Raw genomic sequence first — 25,000 nt, forward strand, 5'->3', positions numbered from 1 at the left:
ATCAAAACAAAAATCTCCAGCTCCTTAGATTCTTAATAGAAAAGCCCATTTCTGCAGCACCACTAGTATTTTTGTTTTGCTGCTCTGCTTCTCGGTGCAATCAAGGACGTCAAAGGGAAACCATTAATTATACATGCATAAGTAAGTTGAGGAATCACACGAAGTGGCACAGAGGACTTGAATAATTAAATTTAGGGCTTCACAGAGACCACTTACTCATCACGCAGAGAAGCCTGTCACAATATATATATAAAAAAAATGTAGGTTTTATCGATTTTAATCAAGTCTCATAATGGTACTTAAACTATGCATTGATATACGGGTATCAAGCTTGATGAAATTGCTGAGTGGCTATAGGCTGCCTGCTGTATTGATTAAAACAGCTTTGACTGCTGAGTCCTCTGTTTTCACTGGACCTGTGCTGCTCATCATTCTCTGTTTTTTCTTCATTTTTTGCAATCTAGAGATACAATACAGTTTTACAATAATAGCTATATATGTCAGGCTTGTAAAGTGGAAATTTCACTATTCTTAAAACTTTAGGGTATAGTGACACCTAGTGTTGATATCTTAAACTGCAACCAACTTTGCTACACTAGACCAATAAAATAGACCTCTGTCCGATTTTGATTCAACTTTATCAGCTAAAACAAAATATTTATTAATGTAATGATACAGTTATCACTCAAATAATAATCAAACAATAATATAAAATGGGGTATTCATTTAAAAATTCTTTTTTTGTTTGCTTTCATTTCTATTTATTCAAGTTATTCATGTTCTTGTCAATAAACAATTGAAAAATCTTTAGTATCAAATTCCCAAGTCTTAGAGATCGGCATGCCATCACTCTAACCATTAGCTCACTCCACAGGTAGTGGAGCACTAATCACAGACACTACTCTTAAAAAAATATACAAATTTAAAATAAGCTTAGATAACAAAAACATCCCATAATAACTGCATTTCATCACATTCTTTTAATTTCCCAATCAACCAATGGGAAAAAGGAATAAAAAGAAGAATACAAGAAAAAATAAAAATTCAGATAAAACACACATTTCTAGAGTTTTTAAACACATTCCCTCTAATGTATTGATTACACAATCATAAAGATAAATCATTCGATAAAAGCCCACTTAGACTATAGTCCACTTTGACTAGCATCCATGTCCATGATTCAGTGGTATTATGGCGGTGCTGGCTAAAGGCAGTCTAGAATCGGCTCAGCATTCTAGACCTTCTTTTCTACGCATGATCATTTTTCTTGATCAGGTGAAGCTAGTTACCACAGCTAGGGGATATAATTAGATCAATTTGGATGCAGCCTATTTCCTAGAAATGGTCCTAATCCTTTCTTATCTCTACATCTATACAGGTGATTTGATATTTCTGATGTTTTAAGGATTTTAAGCATCTATATTGAAACATTGTCCTCTGAGTGTACATTATAACTTTTATGTTTCAAACTAAATGAGGTATAAAAACAGTTTCCTTTCTAAAATAATAAATAATGATAAAAAAAAAATAACGTTTTGAGATGCATTGTATTTTGTTAGACATAGTTATGCATCATGGTGCCTTGCTTTTCATTTTCCAAACATCTGTTTATTGTCTAGTTTGTCATGCAGAAAAGAGCAACAGAAATACTAGCTTTAAATATAAATGTAAACAATTAATACAACTGCATTTCAGCGTATGTTTACCATAGGAAAACAGAAATCACATGATTAAAGTGGTCCTTTGTTTACTGTCATGATTCAGCATCATGCAGCCTTTACAGAAATTCTGAGGTAGCTCCTGGAAACAGTGATGGAGTTGTTGCTGTGTGACAGAGTAGCCACCAGCAGTTTAGTGCCATGAGAAGTGGCCTTGATGGACACTTTATTTTCTATCTTCTCGCCTGGCTGAAGGAGACACGCCCTGTGGGATAGAGAGAAGAAACTTAATCTTCCAATTTCTGCTGGAACACAGACTCAGAGTTTGTCTCTGGAGCCCTGAAACGCTCCAGAGATCCAATAGCTTAGCTCAAAAACAAGCAGTACCGGCTTCAGAATGTTTGTTGTCACACAGCCTAAAACAGGATTATATTGTACCTGTGTTTTGTCTCACTTGTTTAACAGAAAAATACAGAATATATCACAATACGACAAAAGAACACAGGCAAAAATTCCTGTCAGGTCCAAAATAAATGTATGAAGAAAATGTTTTGTTATATTCTAGACCCATAAAACAAAAAAATATCAAAATTGCGAATCATAAATTACAATCAGCTTTCATTACTGTTGTCGAACCATTTTTAAATATGTTTTTCAATATTTGTGTGTATATATGTTTAATCTGTGAGGTTGGGGAATGATTTGAATGAACCTATTAAAGAGTACAGTTATGCTCAGATTTGCCCCCAATACGTGTTAGAATATATGACTTTTATGGCTTTTTCTAGATAGCAAAGCTTTCTTTATGCTTGTAAAAATGGAAAGTTTAATTTTCCTGTGCAGTAACAGGATTTTATTTAGGAGCTTGTGTCCTGCCTTCTTGGACCTCCAGGCCTGGATAAGATGCATGCTTTTTCAGACACATCCATTTGAAATACTTTACAATGAAAAGGTGAGTTAATTTTTTTAGAGCTCTTACTGTATAAATCCCTTACCAGACTTTTAAGCTTCTTCAGTTTTTATCTGGAAGGCCTCAGGCTAATCAGATTTTTCCCACAGTGTTTTCCCTGACATCAACACTAATTAACACCTATGTTTCATTTGAATGATTGAATGGGTGGATAAAAGTGGAAGCATCTCCACTAATTATTGCCTCATATTTCACAAAAAAAAAAAAATTTTTTTTTTTTTTTTTTATTCAGTTTCTGTTGTTAAAATAAAGAAGTCATCACCTGTAAATCTGACTTTTTTTTCTTGTTAAAACGTGTGCTGGTGTTTAGCCTCAGTCAATATTCCCTGAACAATCTGGAGTTTAAATTCAACTTGGTTTTATTATGTGATAAATAAACCTTGGCAACTGTTGTTCCTAACATTACAAACACATAAATTAAATTCCTGTGTGCATCCTCTTGGGGGGGAAAATATGAAAAGGTGCCAAATGAGTTCTGTTTTAAATCTTTCTTAAAATGATTAAACTTGAATAAAAAGATGATTTCAGAAGGCTTCTTTACATAGAATAACAGGTAATGGCTCCTTTAAAAACTAATGTATATGTCAGAAAAACAAACAGGTTGCCATGCCTGCAGGGGTTTGACATATGATATGATGCAGTGCTATATTTATATAGAACACAGACTGTGGCCACTTATTGGGAATATGCCTTTGCACACTGGTGTAACTAAACAAATCAGAACAGAGAAGAAATTGTGTTTAAGTGAATTCTTGCAGAATTTAAGACTTTATAATAAAATGTTAGTTTCCGACACAGCGGCTCCTAAATCCCTCCATAAGGACCCAGTTTGTTAAGCCTCCATATTTCTTATCCTAACTGAATAAATGATTTTTTTTTTTTATTTTCCTTAATAAACTCATATACGGGCTACACATTTTGCTTTCTATGCTTTTGTTTAGGATGCATAAGTTATGCATTTAAAATTGAAGTGAATGTAAATGAACCAGTGTGCAATCACTGGCTGTTTCTTTTTTTATTCGCTTTTGCACATTTCTTTATTTTGAACATGCAGATGTTCAAACTATTTTACTAGCTATCAGCCAAATCAAGTTGAATAAAAGTTCATGTAAAATAGAAATTGACACCTTCTAAGGAATTGCGCAACTAAAGTCAGCCTTATTCAGGTTGCCTTTGTGGGTAAAAGAAAGTTGACATTTTGCTGCACTTTTCATTATTCGACAAACTGTAAGTAAAATTTGCAATTTGTCTTGTGAGTTTGAAGCGGTGACAGTGGTGAAAGTGAACATGTCTGTTTTTTCCTTTAAAGGAAAGATTAGATTTGTACACCTGTTGCAAGAAAAACTTGAAACATACCCGACAACATTCCCAAACTGATTGGCTCATTGAAGAAACCAGCTCAGACAAGACTTTTGACAATACGCTTGTCATGAGTGGAATGTCGCCAAAGAATGTTTCTTGTGTTTGTTTCAGGTTATAACTTAATGACTGACTGTAAGTAGACCAACCTGGTCTCCTGTTTTTGCTGCAACAAACCGGATCCCTCCACACTCAGCACAGCTCCACTCAGCACTTTATCAAGCTGATTGGTGAAGGTCACATGCGCTGTCTGCTCTTTATTCATTTCCACACAGTCTCCACCTGCAATCTGTAAAACAATTATAAATCTGGTTATAGATGTTTTTTGTTGTTTTGTCTTTTTATGACAGAATGTGATAATTAAACAGTACAACAGGAAACCAGGGATGTGTTTTTCAGGGACAAAAACCAAGAGAAGCTTTGATAATGGAACAAGACTCAGCTACAGTTTGGGAAATATAAAATAAAAATAAGAAAAGTATCCCTAGCACTGCTCCCGTGCAGCAAGAAGGTTCCGGGTTCGATTCCCGGCGTGGAATCTTTCTGCATGGAGTTTGCATGTTTTCCCTTATAATGCAGGGATCTCTCCTGTAACTCTGCCTTCCTCTTACATTCCAAAAACATGACCTTTAGGTTAATTGGCTACTTCGTTGTGATTCTGTGTGTAAATGGTTGTTTTTCCTGTTTGTATCTGTGTTAAACTGCGATGGACTGGCGCCCTGTCCAGGGTGTACCCCGCCTCTCGCCCATAGGCAGCTGGAGATAGGCACCAGCACCCCTTGCGACCCCACTTGGGATAAGCGTGACAGAAAATTGATGGATGGATATTTACTTTACTTTTAAATGAGCATTTATCTCATATGTTATAACATTGTTCATATCTTGTTAATAAACAACCAACATTGCAAACAGCATAGCTAGGAAGAGGCTAGAGGGAGAGTGTGCTGCAGTCCATGTAAGTGTTTTGATTCTCCTCTCATTAGTGTTATTTCAGCTCCTAAACGTTGGATTTCTATATGTTAGCTGAAGCTAATAAACCTTTAACTCTTCACTAGTATGTTATTCTTTTATATTTTTCTAAGGTCCACATTTGTATGACCATTTTTTCTATAATCTTTTTGCTGCTGTAAACACCAGAATTTCCCCTTTGTGGGACAATAAAGGGATTCTTTTCTATTCTATTCTAATAAGTTAATAGGCCTTGGGCATCATTATTTGGCTAAAAATGCAAAAACATTTATGGTGAAAAATTAGAGGAATAGTTCTAAAATGCAGTCTGTAATACATAAGTCTATTTAAAACAGAAAATGCTCATTAACATGTACTTCCTGGGCACCAATCCTGAAAGAGGCTCAAAGACTCAAACAAGAATGATTTGCTTTTGAGGAAACTTAATGACTTTGAGTGGACATCATAGTTTTTACAGCAGCAGTAGCTGTCAGGCTCTGTTTCTGAGAGCCTTGTTCTTTTTGTACTTTTAAAAGACAACTTTGCGCTTTTACTCATTGTAATGTTTCAGTTGAGAGGAGTGTCTGACCCCTTTATGACATCGCTTCATCACTCTCTCTCCCCTCCTCTCTTACCTAACCTCATTCCAATCATTGTGAGACAGCTAATTGAATAGTTGAATCACACAGGTGGTGGAACTGCCTGTTTCTGCATTTTAAGATGTTTTTATGACTAGAAAGTTGATTTTAGCAAATCATTGAATTCCTCAACATGTAATGTATGTTGAAAAACAATAACTTTGAAATAAATATGCCATTAACTTTATCTATTTTGGGGTAATTGTATAATTCTCACCAACTGAATGAAAACAAACTTGGTAAATAGTTTTCAGTTGGCTCACAGTTTCAGCTACTAGAGCTTAAAACCGCTGATTATAGCTGAAATCTTGGCGCCATGATGGACTCAGACCTCAGCCTTCAGAGGCTCATATAGGCAGTTACTAAGTCAGTCTTTAATCGCCTTAATGACATCTCCAGGAATAAAGGACTAATGTCCAAGCAAGATCTAGAAAATTCATTCATACATTTATCTTTAGTAGAATTGGACACTGCAACAGTGTCTTCATAGGTTTGCCTAAAAGTCCATCAGAGCTGCAGCTGATCCAAAATGCTGCTGCCTGTGTTCTCACTAGAACTAAGAAAGTAGAGCACATCAGCCCAGTTCTGAAGTCCTTCCACTGGCTCCCTGTAGTTCAGAGAAAAGACTTTAAAATCCTCCTGTCAGTCTAGAAATCACTGAATGGATCAGAACCTCAATACATAACAGATTTCAGATGTCAGTATTTCAACCTCCCAGACCACTCAGGTCTTCTAGCGTACTCTCTCCACCCACAACTAGAACCAAACAAGGAGAGGCAGCATTTAGTTCCTATCCTCCACTTATTTGAACAAACTCCCAGAGGACTAAAAGTAATGAAAGCCTGAGTTCTTTTAGGTTGTAGTTAAAAAAAAAACAATTACTGTTGGCTTTGCTAAACTGTTCACTGAGATATTATTAGTTTAAGATTATGGTCAGTCATTTATTTTACTACCTGTTTTTATAATGCTTTTATTTTACTTGCTTTTTTTATTTTATTTTTTTATTGTATCTTTTAAATCATGTAAACCACTTTAAATTGTACTGAAGTGTGCTGTATGAATACTCATGCCTAAATTCAAAGTAAATGTATTCATTAGCGGCTGCATGGTAGCGCAGTTTATTAACACTGTTTCCTTGAAGCAAGAGGGTTCTAGGTTCAATTCCCAGCCCTGGTTTTCTCTGGTAACTCGAACTTCCTCACAGAAAACATGATTGTTATGTTAATTTGGGTCTTTAAATTGTCCTTAGGTGTGTGCATGTACTGTTTTGTTGCTCTGCGGCCTGTTGACGTGTATCCCGCCTTTCACCCATAGCATCGGCGTCGCCAGACCCCATTTACTGGGGCACGTGCCCCAGTATAAATGAGCTGTGCCCCAGTATAAATCTCATGAATATTTGCAACAGTATTACATTTTTTAATGCATCAATTTAGATATTTCTAACGGGAGGAGACGTATATTTCTACTCAAATGCGGAGCAAGTGTGTTGTTAACTCCAAATTGAGGATGTATTAGCGCCCCCACGTCAGCGCATGTCACTGCATGAACTGCAGGTAAATTAACACGCCGCTCTCAACTGAGTTGGATGGGACACTGTGCGGCCACGACGCATTTTTAGTTCTGGTAATGTTTCTTACCTGTCAATTTTATTATTTTCCCAGTGAAACCAGATGATTTATAGGCTACTAACTGAAAATTACTGCATTGGTTTGTAGATGGATATCAGGAAATTCCTCACACGAAGCAGAGACAGGGAAGCAGTAAAACAAGATGAGAGGGAGGGAGGTAAGGTCCCGTTATGGATTAGTGATTTAATGTAACCAGTTACATTAGGAACGTTATAAGTAATATGATAGATATTTACATAATTATAAATTTACGTTTTTTTTATGTTTGCTGTAGAGAATGAGAATGCAGGTGCTGGAGTAGGAAAGGGAGGAGGAGGCGAGACTGACAGGCAAGAGACAGGTGAAGGACAGGAGAGACAGGACCATGAAGGTGATGAGGATGCAACAACCAGCTTCCACAAACAAGAAGGGGACATTAGTGACTTAGGGGGAAAGCATGATGGTCCTAAACAAGTGAAGTTGTCCCACCATCCCCAGCACAAATTTGGAGTAAAAAAACATTAATTTAATTCAAAATGGTTTGAGCTTTTCCTGGTTAAAAAAGAAAGCCTTGTTATCAAGGATATGCAGTGTGTTTTCAACTTGCTTGATAACATCATATTCCCAACACTAACGCAGGTCATCCAGATCTCCCTCACAATCCCAGTCTACAGCTGGAGTTGTGAAAGGTCTTTCAGTGTGTTGAGAAGGCTCCACACTTGGCCGAGGTGCACAATGGGACAAGACAGGCTCCATCATCTTGCTATTTTATCAGTTGAAAAGGAAGAACTTTCTAAGCTGAGTCACAAGTGATTGACCACTTTGCAAAAATGATAAATATGAGGTACACTTTAATGTTAAAAAAATAAAAGGAAAACTTAGCTCAGGACGAGTTAAAATTTCCCCCGAACTAAAACTCTGTAACCTAGGAATTAATGATTACTTCAGAATGTGTATAAGGAAACTTTTTATTTGTCAAAGTTGTTGATGTCTTATTTTTTATAGCTGCAATGTTGAAAATGTTCATGTTTGTTAAAACAAATATGCTCTTATACTCATTAATATCTCAACTGGTAATTTTGGTAGGAATGTATCAGGGTTGGGCAGTGTGCTTGTCTGTATTTATGTATGGAAGGAGGGGCATATGCAGTAGGGGGCCAGTGCCCCAGTAAAGCTTTGTGCCTAGCAACGCCCCTGACCCATAGACTGCACCAGCCCTAAGGCAAGCAGTGGGGCACGCTGGATGTTTGCACTTTTTATGTTGTAAATTATTGTTAACTAGTACATTACCTTCACAAGACATACAGTAAATGTCTTGTAAAGGTAATGAGTTAAATGGGTTTCTTTTTTCAAGAATTTGAATTTTTCTCTTATTTCTTGAAACTGTTTATTAAGATTTTATTGCTTTAAGACAAATATTTCTTCTTTTCTTTACAAAAAAAGGACAAGAAGGATTTTTTTCTGCTGCAAAAGTAACTAAGCAACTTTTACCCCACCTTTGCATAGCAACAAGTACTTTAGAGGAGTGATATGGAGCTGTACATGTCAATTATCTGGCAGGGAGAGATAAGATTTCTGGGGGTCCTGCCCCCCTCCAGCTCCACCCATGTCCTTTTTGTTTTTCAGTTCATGCAATAGAGCAAAATACAAAACAATTAGGACCTTTGAAAACTTCAGCAGGGGCATTTATTCCATTGGTGTGGATGAACTGAAATTTAGATGCTTGTCCAGACACTAAGTAAATCTGGAATAAACCTTTAGTACTTTAACGATTCATGCATGCTGCAAAAAGTCAGTCCTTCCCACACTAAGAAAAACCTGCTTTGGAAGATAAAACTGAGTTTAGGTTAGGCATGTCTAAAAACAATTCTCTAATCCTTATTAACAAAAAGATCAGCTGTTTTTTAGAGCAATAACCTCATAGAGAAACTGTAAGTTTGGTATATTTGGAGTAGATCATAAAGCAAGACGAAATGGTGGAATAACGGAACCAATATCACGTTCAAAAAAGCTATTATGGTTCATAAAGGAATATGAGTATAAAGAGATATGATGTTAATAAAAGTCATAATTCTGTGTCTCCAAACTCATAACAGAAAACAAAGGTAGAGATACTTCTGTTGCTGTGGTGTGAGGCAGGGAGACATAGATACTATTTTAAATCATGATGCTTTCTTAGTGGGTTGCATGTCGTTTTACCTCCATTTCTATCGGCACGCAGCTCATGCTGAATTCCTGTGCAGACATGATGCTTTCATTGGTCCTTGGGTCCTGCAACACCACAGCTGCATTCACAACACTATCAGCTGCCAAGGTGGACTCGTAGTCAGAGTAGTGGAGGGTGTGGTAGAGTGTCAGATCTAAAGAGCAAGGAGATGCGGTACAAAGAACAGCATATTAAAAAAAAGATCAAATTAAAAAATAGTTTTTAATAATACTAAGTATTGTTACTAATACTAAGTATTATTGTTTTTATACTTAGTTACCTTTATAAGGTTGTATGTAAATTTCTTTGTGGGCTGTCCAGAAGCTATGCTGTGGGTTTCTGTTGTACTCTTTTAGCTGAGTGCTGAAATTTTCCCTCAGGGTTCTCATCTGGCTTGACTTGTTTGTGACTTTCACACAGAAGGAGATGTTCTTTCCAAACACAGGGGACCCCTCTATGTTTAGGGACACTTCCAGATCAGGGGACGTTCCTCCACAGAAAAAGCAAAGCGTTGTTTCAGCAAAGGAATCATTTGAAGATTGTCTCCATTGAAGACTTTAGCCCTGAGGTGCTAACATGGTGTCCTGTGAGCAAAGCTTAACTGGATGCAAACAGGATCTGAGATTTTAAACTGAGCAGAAGAGCAGGTACAAAGATTTAATGTGTATAAATATGCAAAACATATGCGGATCATCAGAAGGTGCAAAATGCTGGGGAGAGGATATAAAAGTGTAAGTATTTACAATCTTCAGTGCATTTTATCTAACAGACTGCAGTTTCTTTGTCAATGACTGAAAGTGGTAAAAAAAAAAAAAATCTCAAAAGGAAAAAACTTGAAAGGAATAGTACACCCAAAACATGATTAGCCTTCATTTTCTACTCACCCCCATGCTGAACAACACCCTGGAATACTTTTTTGATATCTCAAATGCATCTGGAGATCTGGGAGGCTTCTTGCTGTCTGCTGACATTCAAATAATGGAGGTCTATGGTGACCGAGACAGAAAGGTCCATAAAAGTCCACAAAAAACGTGTCAATATTCCTCCATACTGCTCGTCCAATGTATTCCAAGTGTCCTGAGTGGGTAGCATCCAGAATTTACTCGAAACGAAGTCATTTAGAATGTTTTTAGAGCATAAACAGTAGTGTAAAGGATTTCCTGAAAGCGCGCACATGCGCGTTCACGACGCTACGGAAGCCGGCAGACCAAACCAGATGAAAGTGCGCATTCAGCGACTGCTCTGCCGATAATGCAAGCGTAGAAGAAGAAATGTGCTGTTTACCTGTGCAAAGAAAGAAACAACAAAAGAAAAATGTCTGAGGACTTCAGTGTTGAGGAAGAGCATGAGTTCTTTGCCGAGCTGAATGCGCTGGTTTGGTCTGCCGGCTTCCGTAGCGTCGTGATCGCGCATGTGCGCGCTTTCAGGAAATCCTATACACTACTGTTTATGCTCTAAAAACATTCTAAATGACTTCGTTTCGAGTAAATTCTGGATGCTACCCACTCAGGAAACTTGGAATACATTGGACGAGCAGTATGGAGGAATATTGAAACGTTTTTTGTGGACTCCATTATTTGAATGTCAGCAGACAGCAAGAAGCCTCCCAGATCTCCAGATGCATTTGAGATATCAAAAAAGTACTCCAGAGTGTTGTTCAGCATGGGGGTGAGTAGAAAATGAAGGCTAATCATGTTTTGGGTGTACTATTCCTTTAAGGCAAAAATTTCTGTGGTTGTGGCGGCAAGGAGACTTATGTGCAATCACAGACAGGAGAGGGAGAGAATATTACATGCACATACATTCAGCGTGTAACTTTGAATTGTTGTCTTTGTATTTAATTAAAGCACAATTTCTCTGAATTCCTTGTTCTTCTCCTTAAACAGAATTGTATCAAATACATTTGGGCTCATCAATGTAATTTTACTGATTACTTCAATTTGCTTCCTTTTTCATTTTCTTTTTAATTAACTTTTGATATCATATACAGAATTTTTTTTAAAGTTTTAATATTTAATCAACAATATGATAGCCTCAACCTTGTAAATGTAAATGCATTTGAACTGTACAGTTACAACGATAAAAACAGAAGTTTCTAGACTGATTATTTCTGTAAATTAGGCCATCAGACTTACACAAATAGTACCTGATCTTTTTCTGCTTCATTTGCACCTTTGTCCATCATCTATTTTCAAGGTGAAGCTATAATGAGAAAGTAAAGCTGTTTGAATCATGCAACAGCCTTTTAGTTATCAGGCTCCTCTCCGGTGGAACCAACTACCAGTTTTAGTCTGTGAAGCAGACACCCTGTCTAATTTTAACAGTAGGCTAAAAAATGTCCTTTTTGATTAAGCTTATAGTTAGAACGGCTCAGGTTACCCTGAGCTATCTCTATAGTTATGTTGCTATAGACTTAGACTTCTGGAGGACATATGGACCCCTATTTCATCATTCTGCTTCATTCTATCTCTATTCTCCCACTCTGTAGAATCTGTTAGTTCAATCTCTAACGTTCTGCTCTCTCTGCTTTTTCTCATAGTAGCTTCGCCTCGTCTGTTCCTGTTTGGTTGTGACACCATCCTGGAGAGAAATATCAGCTGTGCTGCTTCCATCAACACCTTTGTTTATAGATGTTCGAGATCGGCCTGTTTTTTCAGTTAGTCCTGTTTCTCTGACTGTGACTGGCTGGATGTGCTCTCTTCATCCTCTGACATGGGAGTTGGCTCGGTGCTCGTCTGCCTGGCTGTGGGTTTCCGCCTTTTACAGTTTTCTTTTGTATCTCTTCTTCTGTCTCCTTGAACCCCAGTCGTCCTCGGCAGATGGCCGCTCACACTGAGCATGGTTCTGCTGGAGGTTTCTTCCTGTTAAAAGGGAGTTTTTCCTCTCCACTGTCGCTACAAGCATGTTTTGTGTGAGGGATTGCATTCAAGTCAACGATTTGATGCAATCAACTAGTTTTCTTTAGATAGAAAACTTTGAATCAATTTGACTGTATGATCTGGTTGGATTGTAAAGTGCCTTTAGATAACATGTTGTGAATTGGCTCTATAGAAATTAACTAAATTTAAATGAACAGAAAATATTGGACAAAAGCTATTTTTGCTACGAAACCCTACAGTTCAGATGAAAATAATACTTTTTTTTCACTAAAAGCAGGATAGAATATTGATTATTAGAGATCAAGTGATGACAATAAAAACATATTGACACCGCTTCTTTATCTGGTCATACACCAACAGTATTGTATGTTTTCATAAAGTTATTCAGCCCTTATCCAGTTTTAAGTAAACACATATTACAGTTTGCTAAATAGATCTTCGCTTACCTCTATGATCGTCCGCAGCAAAGGCAGAGCAAGTCAACCTGGGTTCTGTAAAAAAACGTATTCTCTAAAATGGATTGTTCATGCCTTCAGAATTGCTTAATAAGGTATTTATTTAACATGGATTATCAATTTAATTTATAATTTAAAACATTATACATTTGCATGCTGCATACATTCTGACCATCCTGTCCCCTAGAAACTTAGATTTGTTTAAATAAAATAAACAAAGTTAAAGGCTGAAGCTTTTTGACTTTGAATAGATTGTATTGGAAAACATTCTAATGAAGTTATTTAACAGTATGACAGCTTGAATATTATTTTAAGTTTTGTCAATCATATCACCTGCAGTAAGGCCACATTCAGTGATTTGGGGCGAAGACGATACTGTAAAAAAAAAGGGGGGAAAGGGATTAAAAAGAGATTAGATCCCTGCAGATGCCATAGCCAGCATCTCTTGTTAAACTAAGACAACAAAACCTGACAGATAAATGTAAAACAGGCTTCTTTTCTTCACAGGATTTGAAGGTATTACTATCAAGAAAAATCTCTACAGAAAGCCCAGATATTATCTAGGTAAGGCAAATGATGTATTTATCAGATCAACAGTAGTATTGTATAAGAAAAGAATAGTACATCAAATTTAAAAGCAGAGTAATTCAACTTTGTATGTTTTAACATTTTTACCCAAGGCTTAAGACGTGTCTATTGGAACTCTGATGTACATAGTTGATGAACTTGAAAAAAAAAATGTATTTTCTTCTATTCATTTTTTCTTTGCTTTCATTATTTGTTGTTTTTGTTATAACCTAGGGGCTTTTTTACCCCTCTGTTATTGTAGCACTTTGACATTTAATTGAAATGTAAAGTAATAATAAATAAAATGTATAATTATTATTATAATTATTTATTATTATAATTGTTATTGAGCTGCTGCAAAGATGGAGTAGAATAAAGTCATGTAAAGTAGAAAGTGTAAGGAAGATACAGCAAAGTAAGGCATTTACACCTTCAGTTAGGTTTCATTTTCTTTTATCAAAGAGAGAATTACAATTTTAAAGATAACAGAATAAAACACCAGAGGTCTTTAGTCCAGCACTACTTTAGCCATGCTTATTAGCTTAATGACAATTAGATACATCACCATAATATTTCTGAAGCTTAGGAATTGATGTTTATTGACACTAAAAAAAAAAAAAAAAAAAACACCCTTTCAGTTTAGGAGACTGGCCGGCTGATGGGGATTCTTTCCCAATTTTCTTTTTTGACTCCAACAGACATTTTGGAAATTAGAGGATTACACCAATTTATGCATTGAAGCAAAGCAGATTTTTAGTGAATGCAATTCTGGAGTATCAAACCTGGATGATGTCTGTTCATGTATTAAAAGGCCAAATGTCTGTTCTTGGTTTTGATGCATTTAATAACTCAGAGAAACCCTTTGAATGCAAAATCTCAAGATAAAAAACTATTAAACTGTATTAAAATGATTCATGAAAAGTTTTTTATAACTTCAAGGAATTAAATCTAATGTTTTTAACTTGGAGTGATACAAATTTCCTGGAAAATATTATAACCAGTGTAGGTATTTTACAGTATGAGTGGCATGATTGTATTTCTAGATTCTTACCAACATGAACATCTGAAGAAAACTGGGAGAAAGTCCTGCATTCTGGAAAGAGAAGTTCAAAGAGTTTGAGCTTACTAATGCAGATTCAGACAAAGACAAATTATTGATTACCAAGTAAAATTCAAAAGCCGAAAAGGAAAAGATCATCAAAAGTTTTTTTTTTCTGCATGTCTGATCTCTCTAATGTTCTTTTCATTTAAGACATTTTCAGAATAACGTTATATCTAAAATAACAGGTTGTGACTCGTTTAACTTAATTAATCAATAACTTGATTAACAACAAAGTATCAATGCAGCCAGTTTAAGAAAATAGCTGTAGGTTTGATTTTATAAACACTTTAGACAGAAGGCTTAGTTGGAATGTTAATAAATATTATCCTACCCATTTTGTCTGCAGATGAGGATGAGGAGAAGATTTTGCACAATGCAAAAGCAGAAGATGAAAACAAAGACATTCAAATTGTCAATTTAAATTAATGCATGTTAGGCCTTAATAAATTACGATTCCTATTATGAGAAAAACATATTGGTTTTAATACCTCGTAGATCATGCCTATACACTTCTGCAAAAAGAAAAAGAAAGAAAAAGTGTTTTTTCAAATGGATGAAGAGAAAAACACAGTAAGCCTTTCAGTTTGATTTATTTCTGTCTCAGCTACATTTTTTGAAAAGCAAAAACTAAAAAGTGTTATTGAAGCTTTCTTACTTTTCAAGCCCTTATAAGAATGTGTCAGATTGCTTAGACAGCTCGATCCTACGCTTTTCGTGCATATAAGCCGTCCCACAGCCTTAGAGTCCAATGTTTCTCCAACCACATGTCCATTATCCACAATCACACGACGCACGTCCCCATCGACAGAGGCGTAGAGGAAGGGAGTGTCATATGGCACTAGGAGGCAGTGTTCCCGGATGGCAGCAACCGGGCAGGGGCCGCAGCGGTAAACCCCTATGAGACCAGATCACAACATTTTACAGTTTTAAGTCTTCCCTTTGACCCCACTGATAGAAGTGTTCTTTCAAGAGGCATGCCATACTATTTAAGGTAAATCCAGTAACAGCAGTAGCCATTTAAAATTTCCCCACTTTTTTTGACTGGGCCTTGGCTGGTCCGCTACAAATCCTTTTAAACATAAATCTTTTTACTGAAATATTCTTTCTGTCATGATTTGAGGACATTAAGATCTAAAGAGAAGCATCATCTCCTGGTCAGAGCCTGTAATTCAGTGAAACGGTGGAGTCAGAGTAAAACAATATGTAAGAGGGTGTCACTCCAGAGGCTTTAATTTGGAGGGAAGTGGGCTGCCATTCGGCTGCCGTTTGACTGTGAAGGGCCATTTTGAATGGTTGCTACTGTAACTTGTTTTTGGGAGCATTTAGGAAACATGTATCAAGATCGAACCAAAAAATAACCTTAGAACCACTCTACCTCTGCTCAGCTCTTGGGGTGTTGGATCCACCACCTGCCAACCATCGAACCCTGGACTGAGGTCTGATCTCCTCATCCAGCACTCCACCCAGACATGGAAGTTCCTGTAGATAAACACATGTGCGCAAACTCTAAAACTAAAATTGCATGCAGTGTTTAAAGCAAATTTTCTTCACATTGTGCAACAACAAAATATAGCTGTGATTCAAGAAAAAAACAACAACCCTATCTTACCTTTGTGATTTCTAAGGGTACACCTACCAAATGCTGTCCCTAGACCGGCCAAGTTTCTCCCCAGTGGTTGTGTAGTATTCCTCAATGGTGGTGTTGGCATCAGTGTCATGGGCTGCATCGAAAACTGTCACCACCCTGGAGGGAATCCCAAGAACTCTCATAACTGTAAAAAAAAAAAAATGTTTTGTGGCTCTGATTTCACTAGAATATAACAAAATATTTTGCATTTAACATAAAGACTGCGTGCAAAAGAAGAATTGTTCCCCAGTTTTATAAATTATGGTTGTAAAAGATTAACCCAGTCATTGAGAGGATCACCATTTCTCCACTGTGAGATAAATTAAATGGCCTGTACCTATATAGTGCTTTTTCAAGTCAGGAGTTTTGACCAAAGCACTTTACACTACATTCAGTCATTCACACACACACTCACTTTGGGAAACATTGTTGCCACAGCTGCTTGGGGCTCACTGACAGAAGCGAGGCTGCCATACACCGGCAGCACCGGGCCCTCTGACCACCATCAATAGACAATGCAGGTGAAGTGTCTTGCTCAAGTACCCAACACTGAAAGCCTGAGCCAGGGCTTGAACCATCAATCCATTGATTTCAGGGTAAACTCCTACACCCGACGCCACTGTCGCCCCAATTAAGTCAATCAATCAATTCTCAGTCTTACAGCTGGAAAATGACCAGTTCTTTACTATTATAGAAATGCTGTGTTCCACCCACATAGGTTTTAGTAGCTCTGGAAAATGCTGGCCACAATATATATAAGTTTAAAATAGTTGGGATGGGTGACACTTGGGGGTCTAGTTTTGCTTCTTTTTGAAAACATTGAAGTCGGTATCTTTGTGTAGAGGTAGAAGTAGATTATTCATTCCTACAGTATGATGTACTGGAGACAAAATCAAGCCATTAAGCAAAGGTCTCCATTTGCAGCTCTGTCTGGATCCTCGACATTCCCTAAGCAAGATCCCAAATGCTTTCAGCTTCGGGCAGCTTTGGCTGAAGGTGCGTTCACATCAAATACAAACAAATCTAATTTTCGTGTTTGCGTTTAGGCAAACACACCATCAGCGATATTTTGCCCAGCTCACTTCAGCATGTCATAGAACAGGAAGAGCCTCTGTCCAATTCTTCTTGTCTGTTCAGCTCAACCTTGATTTTACTGGGCAAGTCACTGGAATGTACGTAGTTAATGTGGAAAGCCAAACAGGATCTTTCAGAGATGCTGGCGGGTTTTTGAAATAATTTTTTTCTCTGATGTGCTCCTTTATGGGACATCACACCCAAATCCTTTCCCTGATAGGTTTATGTGACTCAAATTGTTGAACAACAGCAAAATGGCGGTTCGCCATATTCACCCAGTTTGCACCATTCACATTGCTCGTAAAACATCCTTTGCAACACCAACTCTTAATTCTCTCTTGATTATGGCTTTACATAAGGATACCATGTAAACCCCTCACTCCATTTGCTCTGTTAGTGCTCAGTGTAAACACACCCTTGACCTTAAGGTAAGGAGCTTCTTCATTCTGGGGAAATTAAAGCAGACTCAGGGCTTCAGACAGTTGTGTGGATGCAGGCATTTGATCAGGATGCCTCCTCTGGTTCCTGATCTTGTCAGCATAGACACATCTAATGATGCCTTGATGGTATTTTCCCTTTTTTCAAGAAGCCTTCCGCTACAAGGCTGACAAGAAATGTTCGGATTTCAGGAAACTGATAGTGATGATTCCAGAAGTACCTGTGCAGAGGACTGATGCAAAGACCCAGCACTGCCCGTAGCGCACAGGTTTGAATTTGGATGAAAGCCATTGCTGGAGGATATCAGCACTGCCGGTCCAATCAGTTGGCTTGACACCATCACTGTAGTCATTCTCCCACTTTCCAAGCAGAATTCCCTGATCATCACCTTCGGAGTTGATCTTTGACAGGAAGACACACATTACCTTACTTACTGTAAAGCTTCAAAGCAACTTGTTGGAATTTCTGCATAGGTCATATTTGGTTATAAAAAAGAGATACAGATTCTGTCAGATTCTATGTATTGTTTCTGATCACGTCCTTGCTTTAGCAACTACCATGGCACAGATGACCAACGAGAGGTAAACAGGGTCTGTTCTTAAGATGTAGTCCTTGTTGCTGTCACGTTGGTGCTGTGGGCTGACTTGCAGTAGTGTCAGACATGCTTCCAGGACTCCAGACTCATACTGCTCAGAACCAAAGCAAATAAAAAAAGAGAAAAAAAAATTTTTTCTGTAAGTATATATCGATGAATTTTGTTATTTTATAGAGGTTCTGTTGTGTTTGCTCCCCACCTGACCAAATAACCAGGGCCGACTCTGAACATTTGCTGAGGAGCCAAAATACACCCACCCATAATCGCTCTTGACATACTCCTCTATCTGCTCTTTCATTGGCATGTATACCGGATCATCTGAGGTAGGATTTAAGGGAGGTTGCAATTAGTATATTTAATGAAATAAAAACAAAGCTGGCAGTTAAAAAAACAACATAGACTCACCTTGATGCCAAGGGTTACAGAGCAGGATAAAGGTTCCCACTGCGTATGTCTGTTTGTTCTGCATTGTCTCTATTTGGACCACGAGCTGATAGACACCCACCGAGGACAGAACAGGCGAGCAGATGTTGACGGTGACTGACTGAGAGCGGCTTTCTCCTGGATGAATTGCGGCCGACCATCTCTGGAGGTCTGAACATTGCTCTGAGAAAAAAACTGGGATCTCCTGTGCCAGATTCCCTGCACACAGAAAAACACTGTAACAATGTGTTGAATCACATTTCATTCAAATCTTAAATAAAGGCACTAAGCTATATTTAACAAATTGTTTTTCATTCCTGGTATGAGTAACCCCTCCATCACGCTTATCCCAAGAGGGGTGCTGGTGCCTATCTCATGCTGTCTACGGGAGAGAGGCGGTATCGCCAGGTCGCCAGTCCATCACAGAAACAAAATAACAACCGATCACGCTTAAGGAGAATTAAGAGAGGTCAATTAACCTAAAAGTCACATTTTTAGACTGTGGGAGGAAGCCGGAGTACCCGGAGAGAACCCACCCATGCACAGGGAGAACATGCAAAATGCATGCAGAAAGACCCCAGGAATCAAACCCAGAACCTTGTTGCTGCAAGGCAGCAGCGCTACCCACTGCACCACTCAGCAGCCCAGGTCCAACCCAATCTATACAAAAAAAATTTGTGGTATTTTCTGGGCTTATGCTGTCTGAACACTGGTTGAAGACAAAAAGCAGGTTTATTATTTTTCAGAGCCTCCAATTTGAAACACATTATCCTCGTCTGCATGATGGACGAAGAAATTAGAGAATGGTGGTAACTGGATGTTCTTACAAGAAACCAGTAAGTGAAACCATACAGGTGCTGGTCATAAAATTAGAATATCATGAAAAAGTAGATTGATTTCAGTAATTCCATTTAAAAAGTGAAACTTGTATATTATATTCATACATTACATACAAACTCATATATTTCAGATGTTTATTTGGTTTAATTTTGATGATTACAAATGACAACAAATGAAAATCTCAAATTCATCATATCAGAAAATTAGAATATTGTGAAAAGGTTCAAAATTGATGGCCCCTGGTGCCACACTCTAATCAGCTAATTAACTCAAACCACCTGCAAAAGCCTTTAAATGGTCTTTCAGTCTAGTTCTATAGGCTACACAATCATGGGGAAGACTGCTGACTTGACAGTTGTCCAAAAGACGACCATCGACACCTTGCACAAGGAGGGCAAGACACAAAAGGTCATCGCTAAAGAGGCTGGCTGTTCACAGAGCTCAGTGTCCAAGCACATTAATAGAGAGGCGAAGGGAAGGAAAAGATGTGGTCGAAAAAAGTGTACAAGCAAGAGAGATAACCGCACCCTGGAGAGGATTGTGAAACAAAACCCATTCAAAAATGTGGGGGAGATTCACAAAGAGTGGACTGCAGCTGGAGTGAGTGCTTCAAGAACCACCACACACAGACGTATGAAAGACATGGGTTTCTGCTGTCGCATTCCTTGTGTCAAGCCACTCTTGAACCACAGACAGCGTCAGAAGCGTCTTGCCTGGGCTAAAGAGAAACAGGACTGGACTGCTGGTGAGTGGTCCAAAGTCATGTTCTCTGATGAAAGTAAATTTTGCATTTCCTTTGGAAATCAAGGTCCCAGAGTCTGGAGGAAAAGAAGAGAGGCACTTCATCCACGTTGCTTGAAGTCCAGTGTAAAGTTTCCACAGTCAGTGATGGTTTGGGGTGCCATGTCATCTGCTGGTGTTGGTCCATTGTGTTTTCTGAGGTCCAGGGTCAACGCAGCCACATACCAGGAAGTTTTAGAGCACTTCATGCTTCCTGCAGCTGACCAACTTTTTGGAGATGCAGATTTCATTTTCCAACAGGACTTGGCACCTGCACACAGTGCCAAAGCTACCAGTACCTGGTTGAAGGACCATGGTATCCCTGTTCTTAATTGGCCAGCAAACTCTCCTGACCTTAACCCCATAGAAAATCTATGGGGTATTGTGAAGAAGAAGATGCAATACACCAGACCCAACAATTCAGAAGAGCTAAAAGCCACTATTAGAGCAACCTGGGCTATCATAACACCTGAGCAGTGCCACAGACTGATCGACTCCATGCCACGCCGCATTGCTGCAGTAATACAGGCCAAAGGAGGCCCAACTAAATACTGAGTGCTGTACATGCTCATACTTTTCATGTTCATACTTTTCAGTTGGCCAACATTTCTATAAATCCTTTGTTTTTATTGGTCTTCAGTAATATTCTAATTTTCTGATATGATGAATTTGAGATTTTCATTTGTTGTCATTTGTAATCATCAAAATTAAACAAAATAAACATCTGAAATATATGAGTTTGTATGTAATGTATGAATATAATATACAAGTTTCACTTTTTAAATGGAATTACTGAAATCAATCTACTTTTTCATGATATTCTAATTTTATGACCAGCACCTGTAAAATAATAAAATTCATTTTAAAATACCAAATAAAAAACTGATTTAAAAGTCTTTTTGTGTTAAAAAATAAATATACCGAAAAGATTTTGAAAGCACCTTCGATGAAGATAAGTTTACAAAAAATAAATGGGGAGCCCAGCATCAACAAATGGCTTATCCGTACCATATATGGGTAATGATGTCACAGGGGGAAGGGAACTGTGCTGGTGCACATTTAGGTGCAGAGTTCTTAAAATAAAATAAAAAATGGCCAAAAAAGAATAGATATCTTCAAAATTCTGTTGTTTGTGAACTAAATCTTAATTGTGGATTACAGCATTGTTTCCTTGATAATCTGAAATTATTAAGGATTGAAATTAAATCCAATTAAACATGTCGCCTGTAAATTAACCCAGTATGTCAAGTCAAGAACTCAGCAGTTTTTAAGTGTTTTGGGTGTCCAATGCTGTCTGATGTTATTTCTTTAATGAAATGAAAGTTTTTAGAATATTTAGAATTTCTTGTTATAAAAATTGTTGATTTTAATTTGAATTCAAAGGAACTTCAATTATCCTAAATGAAATACATTTACATGTCTTTAAAATGTGCTTTTAATAAGTAGGGTAAGCTATAATGGGATTTCCATTCTCCTGGTTCTGTCACACATACCTAATCGAACCAGCAGCAGCAGCCTTGCAGTGCGAGGGTTCCAGGTCCCCCCGCCAAACATCAGAGTCAGTTTAAAGGGTTTTCCACGTCGTACCACCAGGTGGTTTTCACTTAGCCCCTGGGTCTCATGTGAAATGTGGTTTTCTTTATGTTCAAAGTTCACCAGCCTCAGACGAAGGTTGCCTTTACCTGTGAAAATGAATGTTGAACCTTTTAACATCAATTATGATGCAGCTTGAACTGCCAACTGTATTTTTTTGTTTCATCTAGTCTGCACAAAAACAGATTTGCACAACATAGTCTTTTTGTAAGCACAGTCTTTTTCCCACGTAACATCTGGGATAATTGCAAACAAACAGGAATGGGGGGAATGTGTAGAAATGGATTACATAAGCAAGATTTATGAAAAAAAAACGAAGAAACTGTCAGCAACTATTTGCCAAAGTACTTGGCAAGTAATTTCTGCAGGATTGGGCTCTTCATGCATGAGTAAGGAGCAGCATCAATATGCACACATGGGTTAAAGGAGCGTGTGTGTGTGTCTTACAAACTTCCATATAGCAATGGCAGCATTTACTCTGTTTTCTATTTCAGACCATAACGTGTAATAATTTACATCTGATATATATTAGATTATTTAATGCAAAAAAAATATTTGGAGTTAATAAGACTGATCAGTTTCATACCTATGTTCAGTAAGAAGCCTGAATTATTTGCCTTAATCACCACATTTTTTATATTCTATGGCCTAAAAGAAAGAATAAAACCATAAATAGGTTTATTGACCATATTGAAATTTGAACAAATAATAAACAATTACTTTAGAACTTATAGAGCCTTAAGGTAACTAGTAAGTAATTATTCTAATCTTTTTTATTTGGTCATATGGCTAACCTCACAAGTTAAAACTTAGCATGAATTAAAAACAAAATCTCTATGTAAAAAAGGGGCGTATTAAGGGTAGACATTTCAATACTAGATTAGACTTATATACTTGTATATACTTGCTTTTTTTTTGTCTGATTTAAATCTGATGTAAAATAGGTAAAATGGATTATATGGGTCTTGCTGTATCTGGTCTCAATGAACCAGTTTGGATCTTTTTAACACGCAGCCTACATCTAATAGAAATCACAAAGGTCTTTTGGAAATTTCCAACTGCTACCTCTGTACGTTTCTGTAGAAGCTAACTGTGCCACAATGCTAAGTGGAGATGGTTCTGCTTCATTTGTTTATTATTTTTGCCAATCTCTATTAAGGCCTATGCATGCTCTGCAAGAACACAGGAATACGTCCTCCAACAAAAAAAAAAAAATGCCGCCGCAGTTATTTGAGTGCTTGTAAAGTATAAATTATCCTGGCCAAAAAAAAAAATAAAAATAAAAAAAATATATATATATATATATACATACATACACCCATTTTATTGTTAACAATAGATGCAGTAATACTGTAGACAAAAAAAGTTCAAGATTTACCCAAATAGAAAGGAAACCATATTTGTTTTAATGAGGAAAAGTTGTTAGACATTTATGATTTGGATCTAGAATGATTTATAGATCTCTTTTCTGAAAAATTTGAATATTTTCTTTAGTAAAACTAATTATGCAATTAATTCTTAATGTTTAAGAAATAACAGCCAAATGTTTTATTTTTTTTGCATTTCATATTTAAATTGATTAAGGGGTTTGGGGTATAGTGAATATTTTTAAATAATTGATTTTATGGCACAAATTTTTATGAGTTATGATTCCACAATTTTAGAAACCTGAAGTGACAAAAAACTATAAGTGTATTTTTTACACATATTTCCTATAAACCCCTTATTAAAGCCTGACAGATTTAGGTCAGGTTTAACTTTCAGTAATCAGTGTGTCAATCTAAGAATGGTGCATGACACTAAACTGGAAAGGTAAAATACCTCAGCATTCATAATCACTATGTTATCCCTGTTACACTTGTTTTACCTTCTGTCACAAACACCTACGGCACCAGATAAAAGAAAATGTATAAAAATAAATGAGAAACTAACTTCCTCCATTCAGCTTTATTAATTAAATGTTGATGGGGAATAAAAATTGAGAAACTTTCTACATTTTAAAAATACTTCAATGAATTCCAGTAAAACTATTCTAATAGAAAATAAACAGAAGAAAATAATAGAATGACAGCAGCTTAGTATAAAAGCTTAGAGTTACGCCTGCTTTGCATTAGATACTCACCTCTGGTGTTGCGTTTCACTTGTTGCTGGTAGTCCATGATCTGCAGGAGTCACAGGTGAGCAGAGGAATGATAAGCATGCTCCACCTTGCCCCTTATAAACCCTTCCCTGCCTCACGCTTCTAGTGATCACGCCTTAAAGATTGAGTGAGACGCAGGGGACGTGGTGGAAAAGGCCGGAGGGTGACTCTAATCAGCGGCTTTACAAGCCCATGTTTTTAGGAAGCCCTGATCAATAATTGTTCCCAAGTTTACTTGTGTTATGTTGTAATTATAAGGAGTTAGACCACTTCATACCAGAACACTTTTACAGATACTCACCAGGATTTACTTCTATACTTTGGCTAGGCCATTCGGAAACACAAGCATGATTTGATTGTTCTTTGCAGTGGTAGCTGTATGTTTGAAGTTATTTTCATGCTGGAAGTTGGAAGACCCCGGTTTAAATCCTCTCCATTCATTATCATTTAACTCTTACAAACGTCCCTGTTATTGGAGAAAAAATATGGCTCCCTGTGAAGGAGGTACAGAGTTAGTTCTCCGCTAAAGATTAGTATTATAGGCCTGAAAATATATAATTTTAATTAATCAGAACCTGCAACAGACTGGCAACCTGTCCTGGACGGATGGATGAACGGATGGATGGATGGATGGATGGATGGATGGATGGATGTTATAAGAACACTGTCTTCATATACTTGTGTCCCCTACATGATTTGTACTCTGCTCCTACATAAAAGCCAGATTAATAGCTGTTGACTGACTCTCCAGTCTTTAAAGTTTTTATGGGGTTAAAAGGTTTAAACTTAAATGCACATGTTTTGAAACATGAAATAAAAAAAATTACATTTAAATAGAAAAAATGAAATAAATTTCATAATTTAAATAATAATTTAAACTTTGAAAAACTTTAAAAGTTTTGTAAAAGAAAGATTTATAGGGTAACTTTGTAATTCTCTCAGATTTTATTTAAACATACAAAATTTTCATGTTTGATACCTTTTTTTCATTTCATTTGTTCACATTTTTTGAGACAGATTTTATATTTTCAAGTTTAATTTTTCATATTCATATCTCTCAGCTTGAACTTACAAAGTGCATTCTTTTCAAATTGCATTTTA

The 25,000-nt window shown here is 37.0% G+C and overlaps 1 protein-coding gene across 1 annotated transcript; it reads right to left on the reverse strand.

Moving 5' to 3' along the window:
* Positions 1-1,279: 1,279 nt before the first annotated feature.
* On the reverse strand, positions 1,280-23,967 carry LOC119796403 (protein-glutamine gamma-glutamyltransferase 5-like). Its single transcript, XM_038304913.1, has 18 exons — positions 23,882-23,967; positions 21,660-21,848; positions 18,529-18,765; positions 18,323-18,441; positions 18,086-18,214; positions 17,749-17,929; positions 16,026-16,161; positions 15,765-15,868; positions 15,045-15,284; positions 14,878-14,901; positions 14,721-14,729; positions 14,339-14,380; positions 13,054-13,095; positions 12,712-12,756; positions 9,667-9,876; positions 9,380-9,540; positions 4,137-4,276; positions 1,280-1,923 (listed from the first exon to the last, which is right to left on the reverse strand). Exons 1-18 carry the CDS (start codon positions 23,916-23,918, stop codon positions 1,767-1,769), a joined length of 2,202 nt encoding a protein of 733 aa, XP_038160841.1. The 5' UTR covers positions 23,919-23,967; the 3' UTR covers positions 1,280-1,766.
* Positions 23,968-25,000: the final 1,033 nt, after the last annotated feature.

This window comes from Cyprinodon tularosa, unplaced genomic scaffold (assembly GCF_016077235.1).
Source record: "Cyprinodon tularosa strain WSP-4 unplaced genomic scaffold, ASM1607723v1 ctg547, whole genome shotgun sequence".
In the NCBI taxonomy this organism is placed as follows: Eukaryota; Metazoa; Chordata; class Actinopteri; order Cyprinodontiformes; family Cyprinodontidae; genus Cyprinodon; species Cyprinodon tularosa.